Below are 16,625 nucleotides of genomic sequence, written 5' to 3' on the forward strand. Positions count from 1 at the left end.
ATGGCATAACGTGATATACCGAAAGCACTTTCCTAGTTGAGGTGTATGGAGGTTTTTCATCATGTTGTAAGGTCGATACATGGGGCTTTGTGTGGACATGAGCTTCCCTTTGAGGATAAAGACATAGTAACAACCCATGAGAGGGAGCTCACTGTGCCCCTCCATACTCATCTCAGTCCTCCTGCAGCTTGGAGTGATCTAATGGACAGAGAAGGAAGGAGAGAAGGAGAGAGGAGGAGAGAAGAAGGGAGAAGGAGAGAGAGGGAGAGAGAGGTAGGGAAAAATAGAGCGAGAAGGAGAGAGGAGAGAGGAATGGAGAAAGAAGGAGGGAGAGAGGGAGAGAGGGAGAGAAAAGACAGAGGAAGAGATAGGAGGAGAAGGAACGGGAGAGGAGGGAAGAGGGAGAGAGGGGGATGTGGGGAAGAAAAGGAAACCTCTGTGTTGTGAGGGGAAAGAACATGAAACCCATGATGAAAGGAAATCAGAGCTGGGAATTTGGCCTTGTATTTCCAGGACAAAGATGGTGACCTATTACCTACTTATACATACTTTCACCTGACATTCAGGCCTGTGTTAGTTAGCCTTATTAGCATTGTGACAAAGACTAAATCTCAAAATAATGTCCTTGTTTTCTCTAGACCGCTTTCCCATCCTCCTTAAACTATTGAAATTCAGCCAAAGACGTCAATGAGTCCCTCTGTCCAGACGAGTACATCTCAATGGTCCAGTGTTGAATGGCCAGGGAAAAGGGGCTGGGGAACGAGGGACCACTGGTATTTGTGTTCTCCCACAAACTCTTATAACCTTTCCACCTTTCATTTTATTTTTTTCTCCCATCTCTCCTCATACATTGTCCCTCCCTCCCTCCCTCCCTCCCTCCCTCCCTCCCTCCCTCCCTCCCTCCCTCCCTCCCTCTGGCAGGTGCAGGTAGAATATGTTGATACTGAAGCTACCTGGGAAAGAGAGATGGGCAGGGACTGAGAGAGGCAGGAAGAGAGGGAGGAACGCCAGCAGGTGAATTGTTATGTAATGCTGTGGAGAATGTGTGGAAAGTCACCACCATGTTAATATTCAGCTGTGGTCTGACTGCTGAGGTCGTTGGCACGTGCGCCAGTCACCTGGTAACAGGTGTTATGTGACACACAGAGACACACATGCCATGGAGGGATACACAAAGGCTGCTGTTTACAGGTGAGTGTTATTAACGATCACCTACACACCTACAAACTTTTTAACATCGAGCTATGAGTTTGTTAGGAAGTACGTTTCTTAGTTAATTTATTGTGGGAGCTTATTTGAGTTTGTGCTGTTTAAACTAAATTGTGTGCGGGAGACTAGTGTTTAGGGTTGGTGTTTGTTGTCATCAGGTAACACTTACCTGTTATCTCTTTTCTTTGTAAGGAGAAGAGGGAATTAGAGAGTTATAGCTAAGGAGGTGGAGCCCTTCTCTCTGGTCTATCTGAGGTGAACTGGGTCGACATTCATTCCACTGAATACGATCATTACTCCTCTTTAGGTCATGGTGACAGATGAAAACAGGATATCTACCACCGAACCACGATTCACCACCTCTTGTTGTGTTACCTGTTGAGAGTCCTGGCCTAAAAGTATGATACTCAAATAGTTGGATCGACAAGTTTTACCAACTGCTTACCAAACAAAGACTTTCAACCAAAGCTGGGTTAACTCATGTTCGGTAGGTATTTTGTCATCTACTGATCGAACGTCTTAAATGTTAAACCTTGGGACCATTTGAGTTCACACTCAGTCACCTCAAACGACCAGTAGTAACATAATATTTTGTGTGTCTTTCTGATGAGAATAGGTTACAGTCAATGATTTTAGAAGTCAAGATTCCTCCTTTCTCTCTGTGTGTTCTATGAGGTAAGCAAGCATGGCAACAGTGTAATAAGTTACAAAACTGGCATGAGAGTCAATGTTATGAATATCTTGCCTGTTGATTTCTGTTTCACTCTTCCAGAACAGTATATTTAGTCATTATAGCACCATGCCCAAAGGGGATACTACCACCAACCCTGAAACAGGTCAGTCCAGTCTTTGTGTCCATCCATATTTGCATGAAACAAGTGAAAGTGTGTCTAGAAGTCAAATAAAGCATCCTATATATGACCTTTGACCTAGTTTGATAATGACGGAGTGTTTTAAGGGATCCGGTTTCCTCAGAAGAAGCTATTAGAGTAATTTCTGCCTTCTCCAGGCGCGGGATAGGGGACTAAGGGGTTGCAAGATTCCCCCTGAGAGATGTAATAATAACACACTACAGTCTGTCACACACACACACACACACACACACACACACACACACACACACACACACACACACACACACACACACACACACACACACACACACACACACACACACACATGATCTCATCCTACCCCATATGTGATGGACAGTGACGTGACCTAGTCCCTGTGCTATGCCCTCCTCAAATCTCATTGGTGATAGAGAAAGCCAATTTGTGGTTGTAATAGGCTTTTCTTTAACCCTGTCTTTAACAGATATTACGTGGGAGGTGAGAGCAAACAGCCGCCACTTCCACAAACACCGACAGCGGAGATCCTTTCTGTGTTTCCGCTGGGGCCGATATGCCGTGAGTCACAGTACACTGTGTTGTTGTAACCCAACACTGTAGGCACAAACACACTAACCCACTAATTGACAAACACTCACGTCTCCCTTGTGTCTCTCTCTCTGTGTTTCTTTCTGTGTCTGTCCGCTGGGTTGGGTTGCCAGGACAATGTGGTGCGCAGTTTTAAGTACTCCCCTCTGACCTTCCTACCCCTCACGTTGTACGAACAGTTCCAGCGAGTAGCTAACCTTTACTTCCTCCTCATGGTGGTGATGCAGGTCAGACTCTGGGTTTCATTTATCTACTCAGTTCATTTCTATGGTTTCTGAGGATGGGTAAATCATATGTATTTTTTGGGCAATATTTGACATGAGTGATTTTATTTATCTGTACATATGTTGACAAAAGAATGGTAATATTTTCGATTGTTTTAGACTAGTGTTCTAGTATGAGCAGCTTATGTGCAATTTATACTTGTGATTCAGTGAATGTGGTACTCAATATGTGTGTGTGTGTGTGTGTGTGTGTGTGTGTGTGCGTGCATTAGTGCTGACTGAACAGTGCTTTTTTAGGTCAGTTCGGTTTCAGTCCAATTATTAAAACATAATTAGGGTTTTTTGATTTTGGTTTTGATATTTTTTTTAAACATTAAATGTTTTATGAAATAATGACATTGAAATGACTTTAGAGCTTTTTAATGGAAATTCTAAATCCGAAAATAGTGAACATTCAAATTTAATGTCTGACAAAATCATTTGACTAGTTCTTCAAAGTAGATAAGGCATACTATGACATTCTTCTCTATCCCTCTCGTTGTTGTGTTGTGTACGTTCCTCTCTCATGCGTTCTATGCGGTGTGTCCATCTAACCTAATGTAGCAGCTGTAAAAGTGTATCCGTCTCTGTCCGAGCAGGAAAGAACAGGCACAATGGATTATGGTCATTGAAGGCAATTACCACATTTCTGCACTGAACTAGGTTGAATATTTGCTTAATGTGAACTACAACTTCCTTCAGTCCAGGGTCCCACATAGTTCTTGACTTGATTTCTCTCGGGAATAATTTGATTTCTCTCTAGAGAAACAGCTCGTTGGGCTCACAAAAAAAAAGGGTATTCAAGTAATTGAACCAACGTCGGTCAATTAGTTGCTTAATAACAACAACAATAAAAATCTTGGTTAATCGCTCAGCACTAGAGTGCATGCATATGTGCATGTGTGTGTGTGTGTTTCCAGTGTGTCCCTGCCATCTCGTCCATCCCCTGGTACACCACCACCATTCCCCTGGTAATAGTGCTGTCAGTACGGGGGCTTAAAGACCTGGCAAATGACCTGGTGAGATCACTCACTCACCCTCCGATCACGCACCTCTCTCATTCATTGTCCTCATTGACTCCTTGTACTCATTGACAAACTGATCTTCCAAGTTGCATAGATTTTAGCTAGCTTCTCTCCTCCAGCAGCGATTACGTTTTGCATGGAGCATTCTGTGGTTAAGTGCATCACTGCGTTATGGTGTTGACTTGTCAATTAGTGAAGTATGTAAATCTCTCAGCTTGTGTCACTATATGGTCCCCTAATTGTGTTTTCTTTCTCTCTTTCTCTCTCGCTCTTTCGCTCTATTCACCATTTACTATCTGTCTGTCTGTCTCTACTATCTCTCTCTCTCTCCCTCAGGCCAGGAGACGCAGTGACTCTCAGATTAATAGGCGACCCAGTGATGTTCTCATCTCCCAGAGGTGAGCACAAAGATGCCAGATCTGCCTCTTAGGGCACAACCTAGCTTCAGACACCCTTGTGAACTGTAAAACATTTAAACGTTTGTGTCAATCTACTCTATGTCAGTTCCTTTGTGCTTCTAGTACAAGAGAAATAATATAGGTCTTTACCTCAACTCCTTTCTTTGTCCATTCTGTCTCTCTACTTTCTGTCTCTCTCCCTTCTGTCTCTCTCCCTTCTGACTCTCTCCCTTCTGTCTCGCTCCCTTTTGACTCCCTCCCTTCTGACTCTCTCCCTTCTGTCTCTCCTTTCTGTCTCTCTCCCTTCTGTCTCTCTCCCTTCTGTCTCTCTCCCTTCTGACTCTCTCCCTTCTGTCTCGCTCCCTTTTGACTCCCTCCCTTCTGACTCTCTCCCTTCTGTCTCTACTTTCTGTCTCTCTCCCTTCTGTCTCTCTCCCTTCTGACTCTCTCCCTTCTGTCTCTCTCCTTTCTGACTCTCTCCCTTCTGTCTCTCTCCTTTCTGTCTCTCTCCCTTCTGTCTCTCTCCCTTCTGACTCTCTCCCTTCTGTCTCTCTCCTTTCTGTCTCTCTCCCTTCTGTCTCTCTCCCTTCTGTCTCTCTCCTTTCTGTCTCTCTCCCTTCTGTCTCTCTCCTTTCTATCTCTCTCCCTTCTGTCTCTGTCCCTTCTGACTCGCTCCCTTCTGTCTCTCTCCCTTCTGACTCTCTCCCTTCTGACTCTCTCCCTTCTGTCTCTCTCCTTTCTGTCTCTCTCCCTTCTGACTCTCTCCTTTCCGTCTCTCTCCCTCTGACTCTCTCCCTTCTGTTTCTCTCCTTTCTGACTCTCTCCCTTCTGACTCTCTCCCTTCTGACTCTCTCCCTTCTGTCTCTCTCCTTTCTGTCTCTCTCCTTTCTGTCTCTCTCCCTTCTGTCTCTCTCCCTTCTGTCTCTCTCCCTTCTGACTCTCTCCCTTCTGTCTCTCTCCCTTCTGACTCTCTCCCTTCTGACTCTCTCCCTTCTGTCTCTCTCCTTTCTGTCTCTCTCCCTTCTGACTCTCTCCTTTCCGTCTCTCTCCCTTCTGTCTCTCTCCCTTCTGTCTCTCTCCTTTCTGACTCTCTCCCTTCTGTCTCTCTCCTTTCTGACTCTCTCCCTTCTGTCTCTCTCCTTTCTGACTCTCTCCCTTCTGACTCTCTCCCTTCTGTCTCTCTCCTTTCTGTCTCTCTCCCTTCTGACTCTCTCCTTTCCGTCTCTCTCCCTTCTGACTCTCTCCCTTCTGTCTCTCTCCCTTCTGACTCTCTCCCTTCTGACTCTCTCCCTTCTGTCTCTCTCCTTTCTGTCTCTCTCCCTTCTGACTCTCTCCTTTCCGTCTCTCTCCCTTCTGACTCTCTCCCTTCTGTCTCTCTCCCTTCTGACTCTCTCCTTTCTGACTCTCTCCCTTCTGACTCTCTCCCTTCTGTCTCTCTCCCTTCTGACTCTCTCCCTTCTGTCTCTCTCCCTTCTGTCTCTCTCCCTTCTGACTCTCTCCCTTCTGTCTCTCTCCTTTCTGTCTCTCTCCCTTGTCTCTCTCCTTTCCATCTCTCTCCTTTCTGTCTCTCTCCCTTCTGTCTCTCTCCCTTCTGTCTCTCTCCTTTCTGTCTCTCTCCTTTATGAGTCTCTCCTTTCTGACTCTCTCCTTTCTGTCTCGCTCCCTTCTGTCTCTCTACCTTCTGCCTCTCTCCCTTCTGTCTCTCTACCTTCTGCCTCTCTCCCTTCTGTCTCTCTACCTTCTGTCTCTCTCCACTCCACGTCTCAGTTTCAGCCCATCCCAGTGGAAGGATGTGTGTGTGGGAGATGTGTTGCGGATTCACAAAGACCAGATAATCCCGGTGAGTTTCCATGCCTAGGCTTTAGCTTCAGCTGATTCAGCACCACCTGCAGGTTTGCATAGAGTCAAATTCAAATCTGTTTATTCGTCATATACACATGCTATCCATGGAGAACACAGTGCAATTAAATGCTTACTTGCAGGTTTACCTCTCGACAGTCAACAACAATAGAAAAAGTAAATGGATAAAGAAAGGGTACTAAAAAAGGTCCAAAGCGGTTCCCTAGCCCTGACTGTCTGGTCGCCCATTTCCCTTTGTGCTTCTCTCTATAGACATCTTCTCCTTCTGTATCCCTTGTAGGCAGATCTACTGCTCCTCTGCAGCTCTGAGCCACACAGCCTGTGCTACGTAGAGACAGCTGACATTGATGGGTAGGGGACAGAAACATCCATATACTGACAATGTACTCTTGTCTATATTGTACACTGAACCAGATATGACCTGTTTATTTTAAGCTGAGGGTTATGAAGCCTGACCGTGGTCCCTGTCTTTGCAGAGAGACCAATCTAAAGTACCGGCAGGCCCTGGACGCCACCCACACAGAGATGACCTCTGACCCCACAGAACAGACCCTGGCTGCCTTCGATGGTAGGCACCACCTGAGCCAAAGCATTAGGATAGTTAGGAAAAAATACAAAGCGTATGCAAAATAAGGTGAGCTCATAACTGAAGCAGACCCTATCTGCCTTCAATAGTAGTCTCCGCCCTGACTCAGAGCATTAGGAAGTAAAAGGAATTAGGAAAAAATGCAAAGTGTATCAAAATGAGGGTGAGCTCATAATAACAATATGTCAGTGTCAGGTTGCATTTGACATTTGAGTCATTTAGCAGACGCTCTTATCCAGATCCACTTACAGTAGTGCGTTCATCTTAAAATAGCTAGGTGAAATTACAACATATCACAGTCATAGTAAGTACATGTTTCAGAGCTAGTGGGGTGGGGGGGGGGGGGGGTGAAGTGCGAGTGCGAGTGCGAGTGTTAATTTACGAAAGGCAATTTATTTATTTAGAAAAATGTGGGTGCGTGTTTTTTTGGGGGAAGATGTTTTCGGAAGATGGGGAAGCCCTATGCTGTTTTAGCTTCAGGTTCCACCATTGGGGTGCCAGGACAGAGAAGAGCTTGGACTGGACCGAGTGGGAGCTGGCCTCCTGTAGGGGTGGGAGGGCTAAGAGCCCAGAGGTGGCAGAATCGAGTACTAGGGTTCGGATGTAGGGTTTGAGCACAGCCTGAAGGCAGTTCATCTTGCTGGCAAGTACCATGGTCTTGTAGTGAATGTGAGCTTTGACTGAAAGCCAATGGAGGGTGCGGAGGAGCGGGGTGACGTGAGAACTTGGGAAGGTTGAACACCAGGTGGGCTGCAGCCTTCTGGAGAAGTTACAGGGGTTTGATGGCACAAGCGGGGAGCACAGCCAACAGAGAGTTGCAGTAGTCCAGACGGGAGATGACAAGTGGCTGGATTAGGACCTGCGCCGCTTCCTGTGTGAGTTAGGGTCGTACTCTACGGATGTTGTAGCTAGAGCATGAACCTGCAGGAGCGAGTCACTGCTTTGATGTTTGCAGAGAATGACAGGGTGTTGTCCAGGGTCATGCCAGGATGTTGTCCAGGGTCATGCCAGGGTGTTGTCCAGGGTCATGCCAGGGTGTTGTCCAGGGTCATGCCAGGGTGTTGTCCAGGGTCATGCCAGGGTGTTGTCCAGGGTCATGCCAGGGTGTTGTCCAGGGTCATGCCAGGGTGTTGTCCAGGGTCATGCCAGGGCGTTGTCCAGGGTCATGCCAGGGTGTTGTCCAGGGTCATGCCAGGGTGTTGTCCAGGGTCATGCCAGGGTGTTGTCCAGGGTCATGCCAGGGCGTTGTCCAGGGTCATGCCAGGGTGTTGTCCAGGGTCATGCCAGGGTGTTGTCCAGGGTCATGCCAGGGTTCTTTGGACTCTGGGTGGGGGACATTGTGGAGTTGTGAACCGGGATCGCTGGCATAACACAGTTTCCCATTTTTAGACTTCTGGCTGGTGGCAATTATGTAATTACTTGTTCATTAATTAAAATGTAAAATTCAAACACTGGAAATTGTAAAATGTATTTTCGATGCAACAGCATACTAATCAGATACCAATTAATTTTTTTGAATATACAACTGTCCTTTATAGCCTAACTGAACCTGAGCCGTCGTCGCGCTCTCTTCCAGCTTAGATAGAAAGTGCTTAAAAACAATCTATTAATGCCAAATAATAGTCAGTCCACCCTAAAAACACAAGCTTATTGGGGATTGTTTCATTATGCAGTGTACTATCTATAGCTATATAGGCCTACAGTATTTACCCGCTATTTATAAACTTTTTATAAAAATGACAAATCAAATAGCCTGACAATGAGGAAAAAAGTTATTGAGTATAAATTGAGTCACTATTTATCGTTGAACTCAGTGGGTTTTATCTGGCCTACACAAATGGGCTGGAATATTTAAGGAATTTAAATTAAATGAAATCCAACTTCTTAGACTCCTCTGGTCTCCTGAAGTTCTCCTTTTTTGTGTGCAAATGTTTTCATTCGGCCTCTAGGTCCAGGTTGATTTCTATACTTAGTATTGCCAACCCATGCAGTCTCTCCTGAGACATTGTGCATTATATGTCCATTGTGCAGCACATCAATTCAAATGAATGATATTGCAACCACACAACTCAAACACCGGTTCACCAGTAGGCCTATAAAAAAAGTCAAGCCCTCAAGAACTGTTTTCCACTAAAGATTATAATCTGTTTGCATCTGACAATTTATTGGCTGTCCACAATCCAGATGACCTATTGGCTGTCCTCAGAGCTTCCTATACAGTTAATCTCTTCCATAACGTGTTCAGGCTGACAATTAAGGAGAATGAGAGTCTCAATTTAAGATGTTGCAGAAGTTCTGTAATATGATTCACTACTCCCTTCTTGCAAGTTTCCCTGATGTTGCTATGGCAACATAGAGCCTCTGTGACACAGAGGAGAGTAGTCTCGGTTGAATGACCCGTCTTGAAGGCTGACTAGTTAGGGTCAGGAAGATAGTTCTGAGAGAGATAGCAAGAGAGTTGGTCAGAGACAGCACGCTGAAGTGTTTTGGAAAGAAAAGAAAGAAGGGATACCGGTTTGTACTTTTTGATGCCAGAGGGGTTGAGTGTTGGTTTCTTGAGGAGGGGAGTGACTCTGGCCATTTTGAAGTGAGGAATAGGAGAAGGTCTCCAGAGATGGTCTGGAGAAGGGAGGAAGGGTTGGGGTCGGTTTGGCAGGTTGTCGGTAGAAAGGGGCTTTAGCAGCAGATACAGAGGAAAAGAAGGTAGAGAGGAGGGAGTGAAAGGATGATAGGTCCTCTGGAAGTTTTGTTTTCCACCAGTTTCGCTCAGCTGCCCGCCGCCCTTTTCTGTAGACTCCCACTGAGTCACTGAGCCACAGAGCAGGAGGGGAGGGCCGACCGGGAGGAAAGGGGACGGTGCGAGTCATAGGATGTGGAAAGGGAGGAGAGTAGGGTCAAACAGGCAGAATTAGGAGACAGGAGGGAGTAGGATTTAGCAGAAGGGAGAGACGATGGGATAGAAGAGGAGAGAGTAGTGGGAGAGCGAGAGTGAAGATTGCGATGGCACATGACCATATGGGTAGGGGCTGAGTGGGTAGGGTTGTAGGAGAGGGTTTACAAATGTAAACAGCCTTTTCTTTCTTTTTATCTCTCCATCATTCTCTCTCTGCCTCCCTTTCTCTCTTTCTCCCTCCTTTCCTCTCTTATTCACTCTCCAACCCATCTCTCCCTATCTCCCTCCCCCCTTCAGGTGTTGTGTTGTGTGAGGAGCCCAACAGCCATCTGTACACCTTCCGGGGGGAGCTCCGCTGGAGAGGAGAGCGCCACCCTCTGGACAGTGAACACATCCTGCTGAGAGGAACAGTACTTCGAAATACAGACACAGCCTTTGGCATGGCCATATACACCGGTACTCAGCACACATACATAGACCCTGCTTCAATACTTTATGCACCCTCTCTTTCCCCCTAACAGATCAATGACAAGGACAATGAAATTGAACATGTAAATAACACAGATTTTCCTGTCCCTCAGGCTCAGATAGTAAAATCCTTCGCAACGTTGGTCGGCTCAGAGTCAAGATGACTCAGATTGAAAAGGTCCTGAACAAAGTTGTCATTGGGGTGAGTCATAAAGACCAGGAGAGGATGAGGAAGTAAAGCAGTGTGAGAGTTATGGAGATAGATGGTTTAATCTGCTCATTTATATAACTCTCTTGTCTTGACTCATTTTATTATGATAAAGGATCCAACTTTTTTTATGTGTGTGCTTTTTTAAAGAATGATTTTATGTTAATGTGTGTGTTCATATACATGTATGTGTGGGTCTGTGATCTCAGATAGTGCTGTTCATACTGCTGATGGCTCTACTGCTGGCTGTGGGGTCGGGAGTATTTCAGGGGCGTGTGTCGTCCCAAATAGAGGTTCTGTCTGCCTTAACAAACGGAAACTCGCCCATCTACACAGCCTTCCTCACCTACTGGAGCTATGTGATCCTGCTCAGCCCTGCCATGCCCATGTCTCTCTACATCACGTGAGTAACACTACCAGGGTTGGTGTCAGTTCTATTTGAATTCATTCAATTCCAATACGAGAAATGGAAAAGTGGAATCAGCTCTTCCAATCCTATAGTACTGTACACAGCATACTTATTCAGCAGTCTATGAATCTCTATTGAAATGTATTTTGTCGGTCACATATCTAGTATTGAGTCTGTTTATGTCTCTGTGTGCAGGTTTGAGATGATCCACGTGCTGCACAGCCTGTTTATAGGCTGGGACGTAGAGATGCGAGGAGGGGTGGAGAGGTCCATCCCTGCCCAGGCCCGGAACACCTCTCTGAATGAGGAACTGGGTCAGGTGGGACATCTGTTGAGTGACAAGACAGGCACCCTCACCCAGAACCGCCTGCTCTTCAGACAGTGCTGCATTGCAGGGGACGTCTATGGTAAGGATGGCCTATGACCTGGAAACAACCACCCTCTGTCTGTGTGTGTTAGATTTGGTTTCACCACTAAACCTACAAGGGCCTGGAGTGCCTTGTGTTATTGTGCAGCGGGTTCTCAGTCTGCTCCCTGGTTCGGAAAGACAGTGACTGAACTCACTTTTGTTTGCATCTGACTAAAGACCAAGACCTATATTTGTATGTGTGTCCGACTCAGGGCTTGAGTTACAAGGCTGTCTGGAAGTGCCAGGCACTATAACAAAAAGTAACCGCCCCGCCCTCCTGGATACCTTTTCCCGAGAGCTGAAGATCCAAATCAAGTTCTGCGCATGTGTTTCTTTGCCTCTACTTTCCGAACACATTGTTGTGGTCACCCTCCTTTCACCTTTCTCACTGTCAATCGTAAATACTAATTCTTCAAGTTTAACCGGTAAGACGTTTACGCAGCATCTGCATACCAACCATTTGATCTCAATCAGTTTTATAGAGATATATTTAGATCATATTGAGTTATTCAGTGTTGTTTCGAAGTAGCCTACAATCTTGTTGTGAAGGATGTACAATGACCTCTACACCAGGCGGTGTCAGACGAAGGCCCTAAAAATTGTCAAAGACCCCAGCCACCCCAGTCAAAGATTGTTCTCTCTACTACCGCATGGCAAGCGGTACCGGAGTGCCAAGTCTAGGACCTAAAGGCTTCTGAACAGTTTTTACCCCCAAGACATAAGACTCCTGAACAGGTAATCAAATGGCTACCTGGACTTTTTGCATTGTGTGCCCCCCAACCCCTCTTTTTACGCTGCTGCTACTCTCTGTTTGTCATATATGCATAGTCACTTTAACTATACATTCATGTACATACGACCTCAATTGGGCCGACCAACCAGTGCTCCGGCACATTGGCTAACCGGGCTATCTGCATTGTGTCCCACCTGCCACACCCTCTTTTCCGCTACTGCTACTCTCTGTTCATCATATATGCATAGTCACTTTAACCATATCTACATGTACATACTACCTCAATCAGCCTGACTAACCGGTGTCTGTATGTAGCCTCGCTACTTTTATAGCCTCGCTACTGTATATAGCCTGTCTTTTTACTGTTGTTATATTTCTTTACCTACCTATTGTTCACCTAATACCTTTTTTGAACTATTTTATACTATAAGTATATTATCTTTTTATCTTATACTATAAGTATTTCACTGTAAGGTCTACACCTGTTGTATTCGGCGCACGTGACAAATAAACTTTGATTTGATTTTAGAGCAGATGGTGTTAACAAACTGTAGCATAGCCTACGTGTGTTTTAGTTGAAATCAAAGCCTATGTTTGCCTAGTGGTCATGCTGTTGAGTTTTGAAAAATCTGATTTGAGAGAAAAATGTGACCATTCGCACAATCATGAATCATGAAATTAGGTGGTGTTTTTGTCTTACAGTAATGGTATACTCTGCTATTATATTTGGTTCTATTATGTAGAATACTATCATTATCTGATCTTGCAGACTTTGATTCAACTTTGATCCAACTTTATTAAACCAGCACCATTTACCAGAGTAGCCTGGCCTCTACGAGTAAAGCAGAGACTGTTTGTAAAGTAGAGAATCCTGCACATGCGCAGAATCTTCGGGACCTTTAGCTGTCGGGAAAGAGGGGTCCAGAAAAGTCGGATCCGCAGCCACTCTGATAACAAATCAGGGCACACTCGTAAGTGTTAAAATAATAATATAGACACGCCCATAAGTGTTAAATATTGAATGTTGGTCCAGCCCTAGAGTCAAGGTGTAATCTGAAATTTGTCTGGAATCACATTCCCCATCTGCCCACTGTCTACTACTACTATCGGTCTGGTAGTTAGAACATGCTTACTGTCAGTCTAAAGGTCCCCACTCTCTCCACTCTCCCCACTCTCCCCACTCTCCCCACTCTCGCCACTCTCCCCACTCTCCCCACTCTCCCCACTCTCGCCACTCTCGCCACTCTCCCCACTCTCCCCACTCTCCCCACTCTCCCCACTCTCTCCACTCTCCCCACTCTCGCCACTCTCCCCACTCTCCCCACTCTCCCCACTCTCGCCACTCTCCCCACTCTCGCCACTCTCCCCACTCTTGCCACTCTCCCCACTCTCGCCACTCTCCCCACTCTCGCCACTCTCTCCACTCTCCCCACTCTCGTCACTCTCCCCACTCTCCCCACTCTCGCCACTCTCCCCACTCTCCCCACTCTCGCCACTCTCCCCACTCTCGCCACTCTCCCCACTCTCGCCACTCTCTCCACTCTCCCCACTCTCGTCACTCTCCCCACTCTCCCCACTCTCGCCACTCTCCCCACTCTCGCCACTCTCCCCACTCTCCCCACTCTCGCCACTCTCTCCACTCTCCCCACTCTCCCCACTCTCGCCACTCTCCCCACTCTCCCCACTCTCGCCACTCTCCCCACTCTCCCCACTCTCGCCACTCTCCCCACTCTATCTCAAAATGTCTTAATTTCTCCTTTTTGAATTTTTCAGGTGATGCGTCAATCAGTGCAGAGGAATCACAGGTAATGATCCAGATTTAGATGTACCAAATCATTGTAGAGGAAAACATTCACGTTATGTGGTTAATTCAGTTTATTTGCACATTGTCAAATCAGTTATGAAGTAGTAGACAAACAAAATAACATAACTTCCATCTCTCTGCCCCACCTCTACCTCCCCCCAGACATTAGACCTGAGCTGGAACCCGTTCTCCTGTGGTGGTCTGTATCTGTCTGACCAGCGGCTGGTGGACAAGTTGAGGGGGCAGCAGTGCACACAGAGCAGACAGTTCCTCACCACACTGGCACTCTGCCACACCGTCATGACCGAATGGAAGAACGGTGAGGGCAAACAAGTAATTATTGTGTAATTAACATTTTACCATGTAAGTTCGTAAATTTAACTTGGTTAATACTTGGTGTTTTCTGTACAGTAAAATACAATTGTACTAAACCCTCTCAAGAAGTAGGAAAACACATCTCAGCATGATACAACAATACAGCTGGGCGATGCCATGCCAGCGTAGGCCAAATATATTTTTGGTATGGCATATTGTTCTTGCAAATCACACATAGAAAATTAATTGTGAGGAAGGATGTTTGACATGCTTTTTACATTTGTATCACAAACCCTTTTGAAAGTGAAAGTTGACATTTTATGCCCTTTTTAGACCTGTACATGCATCCTGTAAGACCATATGATCTGTGAACCGTATCGTACAGACAACATCTTGGTGGCATTATACTCTTTGTAGTGTTCTCCAAAATATGGAGTTTGTCATGATTCTGAAATATTGTAAAAGGAATTTATTCAACATGAAAAACATTAATATCTCAAAAGAACCATTTGGGATTTTGTTCATTTTAAGACATATTTTTTGGAACAAGTATATCACATTTCCAGAGTGGGCTCTCTGCTAATTCTGAAGGTAGGATACATTTTATGAGCAAAGACAGTGAAGTGAAAATGGATTCAAAGGGAACATGATATTGATCTATAATGTCAATTTCTATGTATAAAATGGGTCATATCATTAAAAGTAGCAGAGCACCCACTCTGGAAATGTGACTTGTTTAAAGAGTATATTGTTCCAAGCAATATGTCTAAAAATAAGAAGCTATATCTAAAGGGGTTATTTTGAGATATTCATATTCATAATTCTGTGTTGAATAAATTAATGTGAAAAATAATATTTCAGAATCAAGACATACTCCATATTTGAGAGAACACTATAAGGAGCATAATGACACAAAGATGTTGTCTGTATCATGTACGGTTCACAGATCATAGGGTCTGACAAGAGGCATATATAGGTCTAAAAAGGGCCTAAAATTGCCACTTTCGTGATTTTCATGTAAAAAGTATGCCGAACATCCTTCCTCCTAATAAATCTACTATGTGAGAATTGCCAGAAGAATCTGAGATGCCCAAAAATATATTTGTGCTATGCTGGCTTGGAATCGCCCAGATACTGTTACAGTTCTGTTGCGTGATGTTTGTCCCAGGGGCCCCGGTGTACCAGGCTGCGTCCCCAGACGAAGAGGCCCTGGTGGGGGCAGCCAGGGAGCTGGGCTGGGTCTTCCTCTCCAGGACCAGGGACTCTCTGACAGTCAGTGAGCTGGGCCTCAAACGCCACTACCAGCTCCTCACTCTGCTAGACTTCACCAGCCAGAGGCGACGCATGTCTGTACTGGGTAAGACTGACATTACTATCTGGCCATGTTAGAAAGGATGAATGTACGACCCTAACCTTGAGCTTACCCGTAAAAAATATATCCTAAAGATGTACTTTCTCAAAAGATCTGACAGAATTTCCTCTTTTGTACGTTCTAGCATGGCTATCTAGTGACTACCTGAGTGAGACTGGATGCATCTGCCCCACAGCTCCCCTATCCTGGACTCTTTCCCTTTCTCTCCCTTCATCTCTCTATCCCTCAGTCTCTCATCTTGATGTACTCTCCTGACATGTATAAATGTGTTCTATCCTCTGATGTATTTTGTGTGTGCAGTGCGGGAGCCAGAGGGAGGGCTGAAGTTATACTGTAAAGGTGCTGACATAGTGATCCTGGAGAGACTACAAAAAGACTGTCCACATCTGGAAAGCACTGAGAGAGCCTTAGATGTAAAACACACACACACACACACACACACACACAGACACACACACACACACACACACACACACACACACACACACACACACACACACACACACACACACACACACACACACACACACACACACACACACACACACACACACACTGGGGCGGCGGCAGGTAGCCTACATGTACAAATTACCTCGACTAACCTGTACCCCCGCACATTGACTCGGTACAGGTACCCCCTGCATATAGCCTCGTTATTGTTATTTTATTGTGTTACTTTTTATTAAATGTTTTACTTTAGCTTATTTAGTAAATATTTTCGTAACTCTATTTCTTGAACTGCATGGTTGGTTAAGGCCTTGTAAGTAAGCATTTCACAGTACGGTCTACACTTGTTGTATTCGGCGCATGTGACAGATACAATTAGATTTGATAATAAGCAGAGTAAGTAGATCTCATGCAGCATCTCATGCAGCATCTCATCCAACATCTCATCCAGCATATCATCCAGTATATTCCTGTCCTCCTCCAGCTGTTTGCCCAGTCCTGTCTGAGGACTCTGTGCATAGCTGAGCGTACTGTATCTGAGGCCAAATGGGAGGAGTGGAGCAAAACCATGGCCCAGGCTGCCATAACAACCCGTAACCGTGATGACATGCTGGAACGGCTGCATGACGACATGGAGAGAGATCTAAAGGTATCCTCATAATCAGGGCACTGCATTACAGTATGTTTACCATACAATGACATTTGAGGAGAATTCCTACGCTCCAAAGGATGACGCCCATCAAGGAAACTCATGAACGCTTTATATAAATGCAATGTGATCCAAATC

General features: G+C 45.5%; 1 protein-coding gene across 2 annotated transcripts in view; it reads left to right on the forward strand.

Annotated features, from left to right (window-relative positions):
• Nucleotides 1-929: 929 nt before the first annotated feature.
• The window catches only part of atp8b3 (ATPase phospholipid transporting 8B3), a 34,569-nt gene continuing 18,873 nt past the window's right edge, over nucleotides 930-16,625 (forward strand). The window contains exons 1-20 of one of the 2 annotated variants that reach the window (XM_055922538.1): nucleotides 930-1,191; nucleotides 1,517-1,696; nucleotides 1,826-1,884; nucleotides 1,982-2,045; nucleotides 2,527-2,618; nucleotides 2,762-2,875; nucleotides 3,832-3,930; nucleotides 4,273-4,334; nucleotides 6,102-6,174; nucleotides 6,475-6,545; nucleotides 6,671-6,762; nucleotides 9,971-10,129; nucleotides 10,255-10,343; nucleotides 10,559-10,752; nucleotides 10,954-11,165; nucleotides 13,674-13,705; nucleotides 13,867-14,023; nucleotides 15,188-15,376; nucleotides 15,692-15,804; nucleotides 16,323-16,487. In XM_055922538.1, the coding sequence (XP_055778513.1) occupies nucleotides 2,009-2,045; nucleotides 2,527-2,618; nucleotides 2,762-2,875; nucleotides 3,832-3,930; nucleotides 4,273-4,334; nucleotides 6,102-6,174; nucleotides 6,475-6,545; nucleotides 6,671-6,762; nucleotides 9,971-10,129; nucleotides 10,255-10,343; nucleotides 10,559-10,752; nucleotides 10,954-11,165; nucleotides 13,674-13,705; nucleotides 13,867-14,023; nucleotides 15,188-15,376; nucleotides 15,692-15,804; nucleotides 16,323-16,487 (1,950 nt within the window). In that variant the 5' untranslated portion in view covers nucleotides 930-1,191; nucleotides 1,517-1,696; nucleotides 1,826-1,884; nucleotides 1,982-2,008. The remainder of the gene's footprint in view (nucleotides 1,192-1,516; nucleotides 1,697-1,825; nucleotides 1,885-1,981; nucleotides 2,046-2,526; nucleotides 2,619-2,761; nucleotides 2,876-3,831; nucleotides 3,931-4,272; nucleotides 4,335-6,101; nucleotides 6,175-6,474; nucleotides 6,546-6,670; nucleotides 6,763-9,970; nucleotides 10,130-10,254; nucleotides 10,344-10,558; nucleotides 10,753-10,953; nucleotides 11,166-13,673; nucleotides 13,706-13,866; nucleotides 14,024-15,187; nucleotides 15,377-15,691; nucleotides 15,805-16,322; nucleotides 16,488-16,625) is intronic. The other variant, XM_055922539.1, reaches the window with a different exon arrangement.

The sequence above is a fragment of the Salvelinus fontinalis genome, chromosome 5 (assembly GCF_029448725.1).
Source record: "Salvelinus fontinalis isolate EN_2023a chromosome 5, ASM2944872v1, whole genome shotgun sequence".
Lineage (NCBI taxonomy): Eukaryota > Metazoa > Chordata > Actinopteri > Salmoniformes > Salmonidae > Salvelinus > Salvelinus fontinalis.